Source organism: Hemiscyllium ocellatum, chromosome 9 (assembly GCF_020745735.1).
Source record: "Hemiscyllium ocellatum isolate sHemOce1 chromosome 9, sHemOce1.pat.X.cur, whole genome shotgun sequence".
NCBI lineage: Eukaryota > Metazoa > Chordata > Chondrichthyes > Orectolobiformes > Hemiscylliidae > Hemiscyllium > Hemiscyllium ocellatum.
In genome coordinates, this window is record NC_083409.1 from 113,313,153 (window position 1) to 113,327,669 (window position 14,517).

At 41.4% G+C, this 14,517-nt stretch overlaps 1 protein-coding gene across 1 annotated transcript in view; it reads right to left on the minus strand.

Moving 5' to 3' along the window:
• Nucleotides 1-14,517, minus strand: part of msh4 (mutS homolog 4) — a 126,851-nt gene that overhangs the window by 40,750 nt on the left and 71,584 nt on the right. Inside the window, exons 10-12 of the mRNA XM_060830028.1 lie at nt 11,680-11,744; nt 10,668-10,837; nt 7,937-8,073 (exon numbers count right to left, since the gene is read on the minus strand). Of these exons, the coding sequence (XP_060686011.1) occupies nt 7,937-8,073; nt 10,668-10,837; nt 11,680-11,744 (372 nt within the window). The remainder of the gene's footprint in view (nt 1-7,936; nt 8,074-10,667; nt 10,838-11,679; nt 11,745-14,517) is intronic.

Consider the following 14,517-nt stretch of genomic DNA (forward strand, 5'->3'; position numbering starts at 1 on the left):
ACCCTCCTCTCACTTATCTCTCCACTCTTCAGGCTCTCTGCCTGTATTCCTGATGAAGGGGTTTTGCCCAAAACGTCGATTTTACTGCTCCTCGGATGCTGCCTGAACAGCTGTGCTTTTCCAGCACCACTCTAATCTAGGCTCTGGCTTCCAGCATCTGCAGTCATTGTTTTTACTTAGGAGATAGCAACTGTTTTTAAAAAGCTAAACATTCTTGTCCCTCTTAAATGTCTAAACGTGATGTGTAGCTATACAAGTACAAGTTGAAAGTGCATCATTGCAATCTTTTTAGATTAGATTACTTACAGTGTGGAAACAGGCCCTTCGGCCCAACATGTCCACACCGACCCGCCGAAGCGCAACTCACCGATACCCCTACATATACCCCTTACCTAACACTACGGACAATTTAGCATGGCCAATTCACCTGACCCACACATCTTTTGACTGTGGGAGGAAACCGGAGCACCCGGAGGAAACCCACGCAGACACGGGGAGAACGTGCAAACTCCACACAGTCAGTCGCCTGAGGTGGGAATTGAACCCAGGTCCCTGGCGCTGTGAGGCAGCAGTGCTAACCACTGTACCACCGTGCCGCCTTGTTTTGTTTAACTTTATCTACTAAGTTCACGTAGCTTAGGATAAACTAATTTATTGAGGATGCATTCTAACAGGGAAAAAGATTGATAGAAGGAATATATAGCATATTTCACATCCACTCCAAACCACTCACTATCAAAAATAAATTTGTAAACAGCAGTCTATAATCTCATAGCCAGCATATCCTCAATTCTACTATTACATCAAGCCAGAATATCCACCCTAGGTCAATGAAGGATGCAGGAAAGAATGCTAGGAGTAAAACCTGGCACACCTAAAAATGAAGTGTCAACCTGCTGAAGCTAAGACATGGGGTTACTTGCATGCCAAGCAACTGAAACACCATGCAATAGTCAGAAGTAAACAATCTAACAACCAAGGGATCAGGTCTTGGCTCAGCAATCCTACCACATCCAGATATGAGTGGTGGTGCACAATGTTGGGGGAACCCAACATATCTGTGCAAAAAGGCAAAGCTGAAATATTTGCAAGCAACTTCAGCCAGAAATGCCAAATGGATGGGCCATCTCAGTCTTCTCCTGAGGTCCCCAGAATCACAGGTCCCAATCGATTCACTTCAGATGATATCAAGATTCGGTTGAAGGCACTGGATACTACAAAAGCAATGGGCTTTGATAACATCCCAGCAATAACTCAGAAGACCTGTTCTCCAGAACTAGCAGGAGCCCTAGCCAAGCTGTTCCACAAGTTACAACTCTAATTTGATTTGATTTGATTAATTTTCTTATTGTCATGTGCACCTAAGTACAGTGAAAATCTTTGTTTACGAGCAGTACAAGCAGACCATAGTAAGCAAGGACATACAGATCATAGGGTGAAAATAAATACATAGACATAGGCATATAGGTTACGTTGCACAGGGTATGCACTAGACAAAATCAACATTAGCAAGATCAGCATTATTTGAAGTTAGAGAGTCCATTCATCAGTCTAATAAGGGCTAGGAAGAAGCTGTTCCTGACTCTGTTGGTGCATGTGTTCAAGCTTCTGCCTGATGGAAGAAGTTGTAGGAGAGCATTATGGGGATGCGATTGGTCTTTAATGATGTTGGCAGCCTCTCTGCTGCAAAGAGCTGTGTAAATGGAGTCCATAGATAGAAGGTTGGCTCCCATGATGGTCTGGGCTGTGCACAATCTTCCATAGTTTCCTAGGGTCCTGGGCAGAGCAGTTTCTAAATCAGACCATTATGCACCCAGAAAGTATGGTCTCAATAATGAATCTGTAAAAGTTAGTGAAGGCCCTTATGGACATGCCAAACTTCATGAGGTGCCTGGTGAAGAAGCGCTGTTATGCCTTCTTGACCATCACATCTATGTGGGAAATCCAGGACAGTTGTTGGCTATCATCACTCCTAGGAACTCCACCATCTCAACCTCAGCTCTGTTACGTAGATTGGAACATATTCTCCTCCTCTCTTTCTGAAGTTAATGATTAATTCTTTAGTTTTGCTGACACTGAAAGACAGGTTGTTATCACTGCACCATGTCACCAAGCCCTCTATCTCTTTTCAGTATTCAGTCTCGTTGTTGTTTGAAATCCGTCCTACCACAGTGGTGTTGTCAGCAAACTTGTAGATGGCATTCATTTGGAGTTTAGCAACATGGTCGTGGATATACAGGGAGTACAGTAGGGAGTTAAAGACATATCCTTGGGGAACTCCAGTGTTGGGTGTTATTGTGGAGGAGGTGCAGTTGTCTGCCTTCACCGATTGCGGTCTGTGGGTCAGCAAGCTGAGTACACAGCTGCAGAGGGTGGAGCTGAGACCAAGCTCTTGGAGTTTTGAGATCAATCTGGAGGGGATAATGGTGTTGAAGGTTGATATCGATCTGCCCAGGTGGTCCCTGTCCAAACAAAAAGCAGGACAAATCCAACCTGGCCAGTTACCACCAATGAGTCCACTCTTAATCATCAGCAAAGTGATGATGCTCAGTAGCAGCAGTGTTAACTATCTATAAGACACACTGCAAAAATTCACCAAGGTTCCTCTTACAGCATCTTTCAAATCCACATCACTACCATATAGAAGTACAAAGGCAACAGATACATGGGAATACCATCACCTACAAGTTGCCCTCCAAACCACTCACCATCCTGACTTGGAAATATATTGCTATTCCTTCACAGTCACTGAGTCAAAATTCCTCCCTAACAACGTTATGAGTCTGCATTCAACAAATCGGTTGCAGTGATTCTAAGGGCAATTCAAGATGGGAATTAAGTATTGGCCCAGCCAGTAATGCCCACATCCCATGAATGAATAAAAAAAAATCAACAGGACTACTGTCACTTAAACAACAAAAACTCAATGATGCTCTGTCTTTGTTAGGCCTACTCAGCTCCCAGCCTCATGTTAGCCTTGGTTCAAACATGGACAAGGGCAAAAGGGTGTTCATCCTCACTTCTCTGCTGGGAATCAGGGAATAACTCTCACTGTTGGAATCATACCTGGCACAAAGGAAGATGGTTATGGTTATCGCAGGCCCAGGCTCTCTCACCACAGGTATTCCCCAGAGTATTGTCCGAACCCAGCCATCTTTAGCTATGTTATCAATGATCGTCCATCCATCATAAGGTCAGAGAAAAGAATATTTATTGATGATTGCAGAGCTCAGTATCATTCACAACTCCTCAGATACTGAAGCTGGTTATGTCTATGTGTAGCAATTCTGGATAACTTTCAGGTTTGAATTGATAACAGGTAAGTAATAAAAGTACTGAGGAATGTAAAATTACCTCTCAACTTTCAAGTTTATTAACATCACTAAGTCCTTCACTATCAAACAACTTGGGAATTACCAGTGACCAGAAACCAAACTGAACTAGCCATATAAGTACATCAGCGCTAACAGCCGGTAGTTTTGTAGTGAGTAACTTGCCTCCTGACCCCTCAAAGCCTGTGCCCCACCTTGGCAGGCATTCAAAAGTGATGAGGTGAAAGCTGCAAAGTGGAGTTGAGGATTATCAGATCAGCTATAATCTTATTGGATAGCAGAGCAAGCTTGATGGGCTAAATGGCCTACTTCAACTCCTATCTTTTATAGAACATAGAACATGACAGCGCAGGACAGGCCCTTTGGCCCTCGATGTTGTGACACCCTGTCATACTAATCTGAAGCCCATCCCACCTACACTATTCCATGTACGCCCATATGCCTGTCCAATAAGGACTTAAATGCACTTAAACTTGGCAATCTACTACCATTGCAGGCAAAGCATTCCATACCCTTACTATTCTCTGAGTAAAGAAACTACCTCTGATATCTGTCCTATATCTATCACCCCTCAATTTAAAGCTATGCCCCCTCGTGCTCGCCATCACCATACTTGGAAAAAGGCTTTCCCTGTCCACCCTATCTAACCCTCTGATTATCTTATATGTCTCTATTAAGTCACCTTTCAACCTTCTTCTCTCCAACAAAAACAACCTCAAGTCCCTCAGCCTTTCCTCGTAAGACATACCTTCTATAACAGGCAACATCCTAGTAAATCTCCTCTGCACCCTTTCCAAAGCTTCCACATCCTTCTCATAATACGATGACCAGAACTGTACACAATACTCCAAATGTGGCCGTACCAGAGCTTTGTATAGCTGCAGCATAACCTCCTGGTTCTGGAACTTAATCCCTCTATGAATAAAGGCCAAAACACTGTATGTATTCTTAACAACCTTGTCAATCTGGGTGGCAACTTTCAGAGATCTGTGTACATGGACACCGAGATCTCTCTGCTCAACTGCACTCCCAAGAATCTTACCATTAGCCCAGTACTTTGCATTCCGATTACTCTGTCTAAAGTGTGTCACCTCACACTTGCCCACATTAAACTCCATTTGTCACCTCTCAGCCCAGCTCTGCATCCTATCTATATCTCTCTGCAACCTACTACATCCTTCGTCACTGTCCACAACTCCATCGACCTTAGTGTCATCCGCAAATTTACTAACCCACCCTTCTAAGCGCTCATCCAGGTCATTTATAAAAATGATGAACAACAGTGGACCCAACACCAACCCTTGCAGTAAGCCGCTAGTAACTGGACACCAAGATGAACATGTTCTATCAACTACAACCCTCTGTTTTCTTTCAGCAAGCCAATTACTGATCCAAACTGCTATGTCTCCCACAATTCCATTCCTCGGTGTTTTGTACAATAGCCTACTGTGGGGAACCTTATCAAACGCCTTGCTGAAATCCATATACACCACATCAACCGGTTTACTCTCATCTTTGGTCACTTTGTCAAAAAACTCAATAAGATTCTTTAGGCACGACTTACCCTTCACAAAACCGTGCTGACTGTCCCTGATCAGATTATTCTTTTCTAGATGGTTATAAATCCTATCTCTTATAAGCTTTTCCAACACTTTACCAACAACTGAAGTGAGACTCACTGGTCTGTAATTACCAGGGTTGTCTCTAATACCCTTTTTAAATAAGGGAACCACATTTGCTATCCTCCAGTCCTCTGGCACTATTCCTGTAGACAATGTGATTTGAAGATCAATGCCAAAGACTTGGCAATCTCTTCCCTTGCTTCCCAGAGGATCCTAGGATAGATCCCATCCGGTCCAGGGGACTTGTCTATTTTCACACTCTGCAGTATTTCTAATACCTCTTCCTTGTGAACCTCAACCTCTTCTAGTCTAGATGCAAGTATCTCTGTATCTTCCTCACTAACATTTTCATTTTCTATAGTGAACATTGTCGAAAAATATTTATTTAGTGCTTCCCCTATTTCCTCTGACTCCACACACAACTTCCCACTATTATCCTTGATTGGCCCTAATTTAACTCTCGTCATTCTTTTATTCCTGACATACCTATGGAAAGCTTTCGGGTTAACCCCGATCCTATCCACCAACAACTTCTCATGTCTCCTTCTGGCTCTTCTGAGCTCTCTTTTTAGGTCTTTCCTGACTTCCTTGTAACCCTCAAGCACCCTATGTTTTCCCATTTTGTCCTATCATAAGCCTTCTTCTTCTTGACCAAGGATTCCACTTCCTTAGTAAACCACGGCTCACGCGTTCTACATCTTCCTCCCTGCCTGACGGGTGCATACTTATCTAGGACACACAGGAGCTTTTCCTTGAATAAGCTCCACATTTTTAATGTGGTCATCCCCTGCAGTTTCCATCCCCATTCTACGCTTCCTAAATCTTTCCTAATTGCATCGTAATTTCCCTTCCCCCAGCTGTAACTCTTGCTCAGTGGAGTACACCTATCCCTTTCCATCACTAAAGTAAACCTGACAGAATTGCGATCGCTGTCTCCAAAGTGCTCACCTACTTCCAAATCTAACACCTGGCCAGCCTCATTACCCAGTACTAAATCTAAAGTGGCTTCACCCCTTGTAGGCCTGTCTACATACTGTGTCAGGAAGCCCTCCTGCACACACTGGACAAAAACTGACCCATCTATAGTACTCGTACTGTAGTGATCCCAGTCAATATTTGGATAGTTGCCTCTCTCATTCCTATTGAGAATCATCTTTGCTATCCTTTCCTCTCCATCTCTGGTACTATTCGGAGGCCTATAGAAAACTCCCAGCACGGTGACTTCTCCTTTCCTGTTTCTAACCTCAGCCCATACCATCTCAGTTAACGAGTCCCCAAGCATCCTTTCTACAACTGTAATATTGTCCCTGATCAACAATGCCACACCTCCCCGTCTTTTACCATCTTCTCTGTTCTTACTGAAACATCTGAATACCGGAACCTGCAACAGCCATTCCTGTCCCTGCTCTATCCATGTCTCTGTAATGGCCACTACGTCGAAATCCCAAGTACCAACCCACGCTGCCAGTTCACCCACTTTATTTCGGATGCTCCTCGCGTTGAAGTACGCACACTTCAAACCAGGTTCTCACTTGCCTGGTCTTACAAAACACAACTTAGGTGTCTGATGGAATCTGATCCACTTGACTGGATGTGTGCAGCGCTGAAAATGTTGCTGGAAAAGCGCAGCAGGTCAGGCAGCATCCAAGGAGCAGGAGAATTGACGTTTCGGGCATGAGCCCTTCTTCAGGAATGAAGAAGGGCTCATGCCCAATACGTCAATTCTCCTGCTCCTTGGATGCTGCCTGACCTGCAACGCTTTTCCAGCAATACATTTTCAGCTCTGATCTCCAGCGTCTGCAGTCCTCACTTTCTCCTAGATGTGTGCAGCTCCAATAATACCTAAGAAGCTTGGCACCATGCAGGACAAACCAGCCCATATGACAGATATACCATCTAACACACTAAGATTCACTCCCTCTACTGCCAACGCACAGCAGCAGTATGTATCATCTATGAGACACAATGCAGCAACTTAGCATTTCAAAATGATTTTACAAATCAGTGACCTCTAACACTTAGAAGGAGAAGGGCAACAGATACAAAGAAAATAACCATCTGCAAGTTCTCCTCCAAACCATTCAACATCCAGCTAGGGAACTATGTTGGCCATTCCTACACTACTGCTGGGTCAAATTCTTGAAAATCCCCCCCTAACACCCCTGTGGGTGTATACCTACACCCCATGACTGCAATAGTTCAAGAAGCACTTTATCTTCACTGTCTGAGAGTTACCAATGGACAATAAATATTGTCATCGCCTATGAATAAATTAAAGAAGATCACAATTCAAGTACAGGAAAAGTGATTGTCTGTTTACAGAAATCGAACTTTCACCAACAGCATGCAATAATAAATGGCCAGATTAACCATTTTAGGATGTGGGATAAATACTGGACATAGCACCTGTGAAAACTCTCCTTTCATTCCAGGTAGTGCCATGATACCCTAATGTCCTCCCATGATAGAAAAAACCTGTAGAACATCTCAGCTAAAGGCTAGCAGTTGTCCCTCACACTGCTCATCCAACAGTGAAGATTCCCTCAGTGTTATCCCTCTTATACATTGTTCTCTCTCAACACTGGATTTGGAATGTCAGCCATACTTTGTGCTCTGGATTTGAATTTAATCTCACAGTCATCTGGCTCAAAATGAGAGTGCTATCGCTCTTTTAAGATGTTCTTTATAACCTACTTATTTGACCAAGGTTTTAGTCATATCTCTTAACCCCTTTGTGGCCTGATGTCAAATGTTGTTTGATACTACATTGTGATTGTCTTACTAAGTAAAATGTACCACAGAAATGCAAGTTATTCTTGTTGAAAACAGGAAATACAGCCACATATTTCCACTATGAAGGTTGTCATCCCCAGATATCTGCCACTAGAAAGATATTCTTTATTATAACTAGGATCCTTTGGAACTTAATGATGTGGTACAAAACAGTGACATATATAATAAAAGTTGCAGTGATTAACACACCTTCATGAACTCTGATGGCAATTGCCCATTAGGGAATGAAGCTCCCTCACAGTTCAGCTGAATGAAGAATCCTCGGGCAGTACTGAAGCTAGTTTTCAGAGGCAGGTTATATTTTTCTCCCAGCTGTGTTATCATTCCTACTCAGTTTAAAATGAAAAAGTAAAATTATTCATCTTCATTTACAGATTCATCAAAAAAGGATGCCTTCAGCTGAACATAAAATTGATTATAGAAGCAACTCTTGTCTAACGAAGATGGTGAAATGTCCAGATATCAATTATAATTTAATCTATGTTGTTTTAATTCAGTGGAAGGAATATATCGAATGAAGCAATGGATAGAAAAAGAGTTCCAAATGAAGAATCTTTTGAAAAGTCTTGCATTTCTATAACATCTTTAATACCTGAAAATGTGTCAAAGTTCTATGGCCAAATAAGTGCTTTTAAGATGTGGTGAGATATAATGTAGAAAACATGGCGACCAATATTTGGACAGCAAATCCCAACACAGCAGCAATGACCCACACACGGCAAACTTTTTTTTAAGTGACATTGGAACGAGTAGCATAGACATATTTAAGGGAAAGTTAGATAAGCACCTAGAGGAAGAAGGAAAGGATATGGTAAAAGGTCTGGATGTAATGTGGGGGGTACTGAGGAGGTAGTTCATGTGGAGTTTAAACACAAGCATAAACCTGAGGGGCCAAATGGCTTGTTTCTGTGTTGCAATACCAGTATTATTTTCACGATTTATTTCAACTCAGGAATTTTGTAAGACGAGCACAGACATATCAAAATCTCTGGTATTCAGCCAATAATGATTACTTTAGAGATATGTTAACTTTCATTTTGCAAATGGCAAACAAGACCTTGCAAAGTCTTTACTGTTCTTTCAGAATTCACACTAATTCTTGTTAGCAACTTTCCGTTGGAAAATGTTTCTAAGACCAGACAGCTAATGTCTGGGGCCTAAAATTACAGCTCTCTATAACCACATTTTTATGTCGCACAGATTCAACTCAAATCACATCAGTTTTGTACTGCTCTTTACATAATATATCATCTAAACTGAAATGTTAACTCCATTTCTGTCTCTCCACTGATACTTCAGTGAGTTTACATCAAGCCATTCATAGGTGAAGAAAAGCTTAGACTTCACAAATTTATTTTTGTTGATAAACCCATTTTCAGCTAAAATAATAATGGCCTGGGCTTTGCAATGTCAATAACAGAGAAGCTGTCAGCATTCGGTGTCACTGGCCCACTGAAACTAACTGCAACTTCAGAAGTCTGCACATGTGCAAAATAACATGAGAATCGAGAATGTGCTGTCTTTCACTTAACACTCCACCAGAGGTTGCACTGTCGAAGTCCTCCTCAAATGTAATCCCAAACAACCACTGAACTGATGAAACCACCCACTTTATGCTGTTACGATTGCTAAAAGGTCACATCTGTTGACTGAAGCCTAAACATGCACTGATAACTGTTAAACACCTCACTGATCTTGAAACCTAAAGTCAAATCTCTATAATGATTAAAATATATATAAAATTTTTAAATAATAAATAATTTTGCTAAAATTTGTTTACAATCTTTTAGCATCCATTATGATATAATCAAAATCAGAAGTCTTTTCAATTTCCTAGGTTGCTGCGAGGGGAGTCCTTCAATATTATTGGATGTTGACTGAGCTTGATGATATCACTACTCCCTGACTCCGAGAGATCACTTTTGCTTTACTCCAGACTTAAACTGTCATTTGGGAAAAGGGAAATACATGCCACAAACTGGTGGATGTTTATAAGTTGCTCTTCTTTGAGGACAGCGGTGAGCAACACTGATTTGCCACTGACCGCAAAATTAAGTACATCAGGTCACCACTGATGTAACCCCATGTTAAAAGTCGAGATTCTAAGATAAAGTTCTAGCCAAGAAGTTGGGGGGGGGGGAGCTGATGTTTACATTAGAATCATTTTCAGAAAGTTGAACCCATGCTTTCCAATAATCATGCTATCATATAGTTGCCAGATTGGAAACTTTTCTTGCCAATACCATCCCTAAAAGTAGAATCAAAAAGCATTTTTGCAATTCTTCACCAACATGAAGAGTTGAACAGTTTTGCACCTGTATAAGCTATGTATACATCCATCCAGCAACACCCATATCCCACGAGTGAATACAAAAATCACCAGGACGTCAGCAGCAAGCAGGTGGTAAATACAGTAGGTTCTGCTGTAACACATGTTTCTTCAATGCGAATTGGCTTTAAAGCGACTGAAGAATTTAGACCGTTATTTGTAGAACTTTCCTAACCTATATCAACTATAATGTGATTTCAGCCCCATTAGTTTAAATGTTGCGGATTTTGCACGATTTTCTTATAACAGCAAGATCACATGAGATCACGTTATATCAGACCAACTGCAGAAAGATGTTAGATTTTTTTGTCAAAAGTCAGGGATTGACTTTTACATGAGATCAACGATTACTTGGGTATATAAGGTGCTTCTAATGGAAAATTAAAATAAAAATTGCATTACTTTGTCCTATTGCAGCAACTGGTTCATAGAAGATTTACTGTTTGTAATTATGCAAATATTATTTGACTGAATTTATAGCTGCACAATCTTAAAGTGGAAATCCAACCCAGTTTAAGAAAAAAAATTTGTTTATGAACAATTACAGCTTCACTTGTCAGGCACAGCATTATCAAAATATGGAAACAATACCTGCTACATCATCAACAATCTCTGTGTATGTGCGCCGAGCGATATCAAGGAATTCGTTAATATTTGGTCTGACAGCATAGCATTTCTGTGTCCTCATGTTTAAACAGCCTTTCATGTACCTGGTATCATCGTTAATGACAGTTTTGATTTGCTCTAAAATGAGGTTGAATCTGTAATTTTCAATGCAATTCATTATTCAAAACATACATTTTAAGAAGTGAAAATTTTAATCAAAGAAAGCTGTAAAATAATACTCCGCCCTCAATGAACTTTCTGAACTTGGAACAAAATATGGAAAGCATAAAAGTTATGTTACATCATTCCAAGTCACTGATCAGAAGCCACCTGAAGTAATGTGTTCAAGTCTGAGCACACTCAAGTTGTCAAGTCTTCCAAGGTGGTTGTGAATTAAATTAAGAAATGAAAACTACCATCAAGAATGGTCTCCCATTAAGCAAGTTCTAATTAGCTCTGAGATAAGCTGCAGCTGTCTAAAGGTCAGTAACATGTTCACAACAAAATAACTTGGGAGGGTGTGTGGTTCCATTTCAACTTATGTTTTATTTTGAACTTCTACAAGCTGGGATTCTTGGGATGCCAGAAATGCTACATATTAAAGGAGGTGAGAAAAGCTGGATCCATGAGGTAACTTCCTTTAGTGCCATGCATTTGGGTCAGCAAGAGTACCCATCAGCCTGAACTTGGCCAACCATATAATGGTAAAAGACTGACACCCCTGCCCTTCACCCTATCACCACCACCACACTTCCTCCCATTGCAATTGCACACTTCAGAGTCTGGCAGTCAGTCAGGAAACATGGTAACTGTTACAGTCATTTAAAAGTAATTATGTTCAGTTTCATCACGTGCAAGTCCTCCGCCAAACAAACTCTCTTCTCAGTTCTGAGTTGTCAGTTTGATACTTATAAACCTGGTTAAGTCATTGATCTAATTTATGCAGTTTTTAATGAAATAACCACTACATGAACCTCTTCATCCACTCTTGGCTTACCTACTATCTTCCAGTGAACTGCAATAAGCCTTTAGTAATGGTGTCTTGCAAGTTTTCAGAGTTCCCTGTAGAACACAAGCAATGATTGTGAATACATTTAAAAACTTTAGAAAAATCATTCTTCCCCATTTCTAAGAGACAGTTGGCTGATTTTAATGAAGAGAAACTTTGACACGTCAAATTTGATTCTTGCCTTATTCACAACATCTTTCATGTTCCTACTATAAGGTTGCTTAGTTCAAAAACCAATGCTTCAGTATATTAGTTTTTCTCTTCAATCTCTAAAATAAATATTCATTTACTCCTCTTACCATCATCTCTCACCATTTAAATTAGTGAAGGGATTCAACACAGTAGAAATAGTGCATTTTCTTACTTGTGTGGGAGATTCAAAAATAAGGATGAGGGAGGAGGCACCTTGCTAAAAAAGGAAGATTACAGTCAGCAGAAGGCAACACCACCGCCCCCACCACCCCCCCCCAACACCACTACACTATTAATTCCATGTTACTAAAACCACATAGCTCTTCCTTGAGGCTGTTCTCTCCTTTGATACTCTGTAACCAAAAAGCTGAAAATTAAACATTTCTATCAACAGCTTCCACCTCTCTGAGGAGGTTTCAGACATATGGTGGCACAGTAGTTAGCACTGCTGCCTCACAGCGCCAGAGACCTGGGTTCAATTCCCGCCTCCCCGTGTCTGCGCGGGTTTCCTCCCACAGTCCAAAAACGTGCAGGTTAGGTGAATTGGCCATGCTAAATTGCCCCTAGCATTAGGTGTAGGGGAATGGGTCTAGGTGGGTTGCGCTTCAATGTGGACTTGTTGGGCCGAAAGGCCTGTCTCCACACTGCAAGTAATCTAATCTAATCACACCCAACAATCTACACTGCAACCTCTACCGTCATTTTGACACCTGTGACAGATTCTACCACAATAAAAGAAACAATCCACACTATTTAAAAACAATCAGCATCATTATAACTAGAACATTTTTTTTCAAACAAACAGTATTTCCCAAAGTTAACCCATCCACTAAAAAGTTTCAGAAAGCTGAACTTGGTCAAAGTTCTTCCTTGGGCTATAACATATCTCTCTACCAGCTTTTATTGAAATCTGTTCACTACTTTCTCAAATATTTGTTTACAAACAGTTAAAAAAAAACCTTACTTTTTAATGGACAAAGTGAGGACTGCAGATGCTGGAGATCAGAATCAAAACGTATGGTGCTGGAAAAGCACAGCTGGTCAGACAGCATCCGAGGAGCAGGAGTGTCGATGTTTTGGGCAGAAGCCCTTCATCAGGGCTCCTCGGATGCTGCCTGACCTGCTATGCTTTTCCAGCACCACACTTTTTAACTCTTACTTTTTAATGGGTATGGACCAAGGATTTTATTCTTGGCATACTCTGAGTTTAGCACATGCACAAATTAAGATAGGTTATACACACTCAGTTTAATTTTCCCAATTCTTGGCAACTTCAGATATCGTGTAGGGCTCAGCCATCCCCAGAGTGGTGCACCTGTGTGCTGGTGGTGGAGGAAAAGCCTGAGCGTGAGACAAAATGGTCATAAAAGGAAAGTTCTGTGACTGGTTAGTGAGTCAGATGGAGAAGAGGAGAAGGATAGGCTTCATGCAGAAAAAGTGCTATAGTTAGCTATGCTGATGAGAAAGTAGTTGAACGCTTCTGGACCTATATATCCGGGACACAAGAAGTCCCAGGAACCATTTGATTAGGCTTCTTGCAGTTCGGACACAAGAGAGGTCCTGGTCCTGGGGAATAGACAACATACACATGAACAGTCAAAATAGGAGCACAAGGAGACAATTTGGCCCCTAAACTCTGTTCAGCCATTCATTAAGATTATGTTTGATCTATCTGTGTTTTGAATTCCACATTCCATCTTCCCTAATAATCTGTGATTCCCATGCCTAATAAGAACCTATCTGCACTCCTCTGCCTGCCCAAGCTATCCTCACTTTGAACAACTTCTCCTTTAACTCCTCTCACTTTCTTCAGATCAGAAGTGTGGCCATGGGTACCTGCATAAACTGCTAATATGCCTGTCTCTTTGTAGGATACATGGAACATTCCTTGTTAAAATCCTACTTGGGTCCCTCTCCACAACTCTTTCTTCTGTATATATTGATGACATCATTGATTCTGCTTCCATCTCTTGTTTGGAATTGGAAAAAATGTATTAATTTTGCTTCCAATTTCCACCCTACTCTCAACTGCCCCGGTCCAACTCTGACTCCTCCATTCCCTTCCTCGACATCTGTTTCTACCCTGGGATCAGGCTGGCCACCAATAACCATTACAAACCTAATCTCCCACAATTATACGGACTATACATTCCCACACCCTGCTTCCTGTCAGCACTTCATCCCATTCTCTCAGTTTCTCCACTTGACTATATCTGTTTTGAGATGCCATCTTCTGCAAGCAATGTCCACTTTTCTTGTCAACTGAAAATATTCTGCTACCGTAGTTGACAGAACACTGAGCGATATACAACCCATTTCCCACATTTCACACCTCACCTCTTCTGATCCCTCCCATGATAAGGTCCTCCTGGTCCTCAATTTACAACCCCATCCAAAGAATCAAACGCCTTAATTTCTTCCAATGAGATGCCATTAGCAGATGTATATTCCATCCCTTCACTTGTCAGCATTCTGTCGGGACTGTTCCCTCTGGGACACCCTGGTCTACTCTTATTCCACTTCCAACACCTCTCCAAACCCCACAACACCTCCCCACACAATCTCAGAAAGTACTTATTTACCTCTTCCCTATCCAAGGCTCCAGCCATATCTTTCAGATGAAGCAGTGATTTA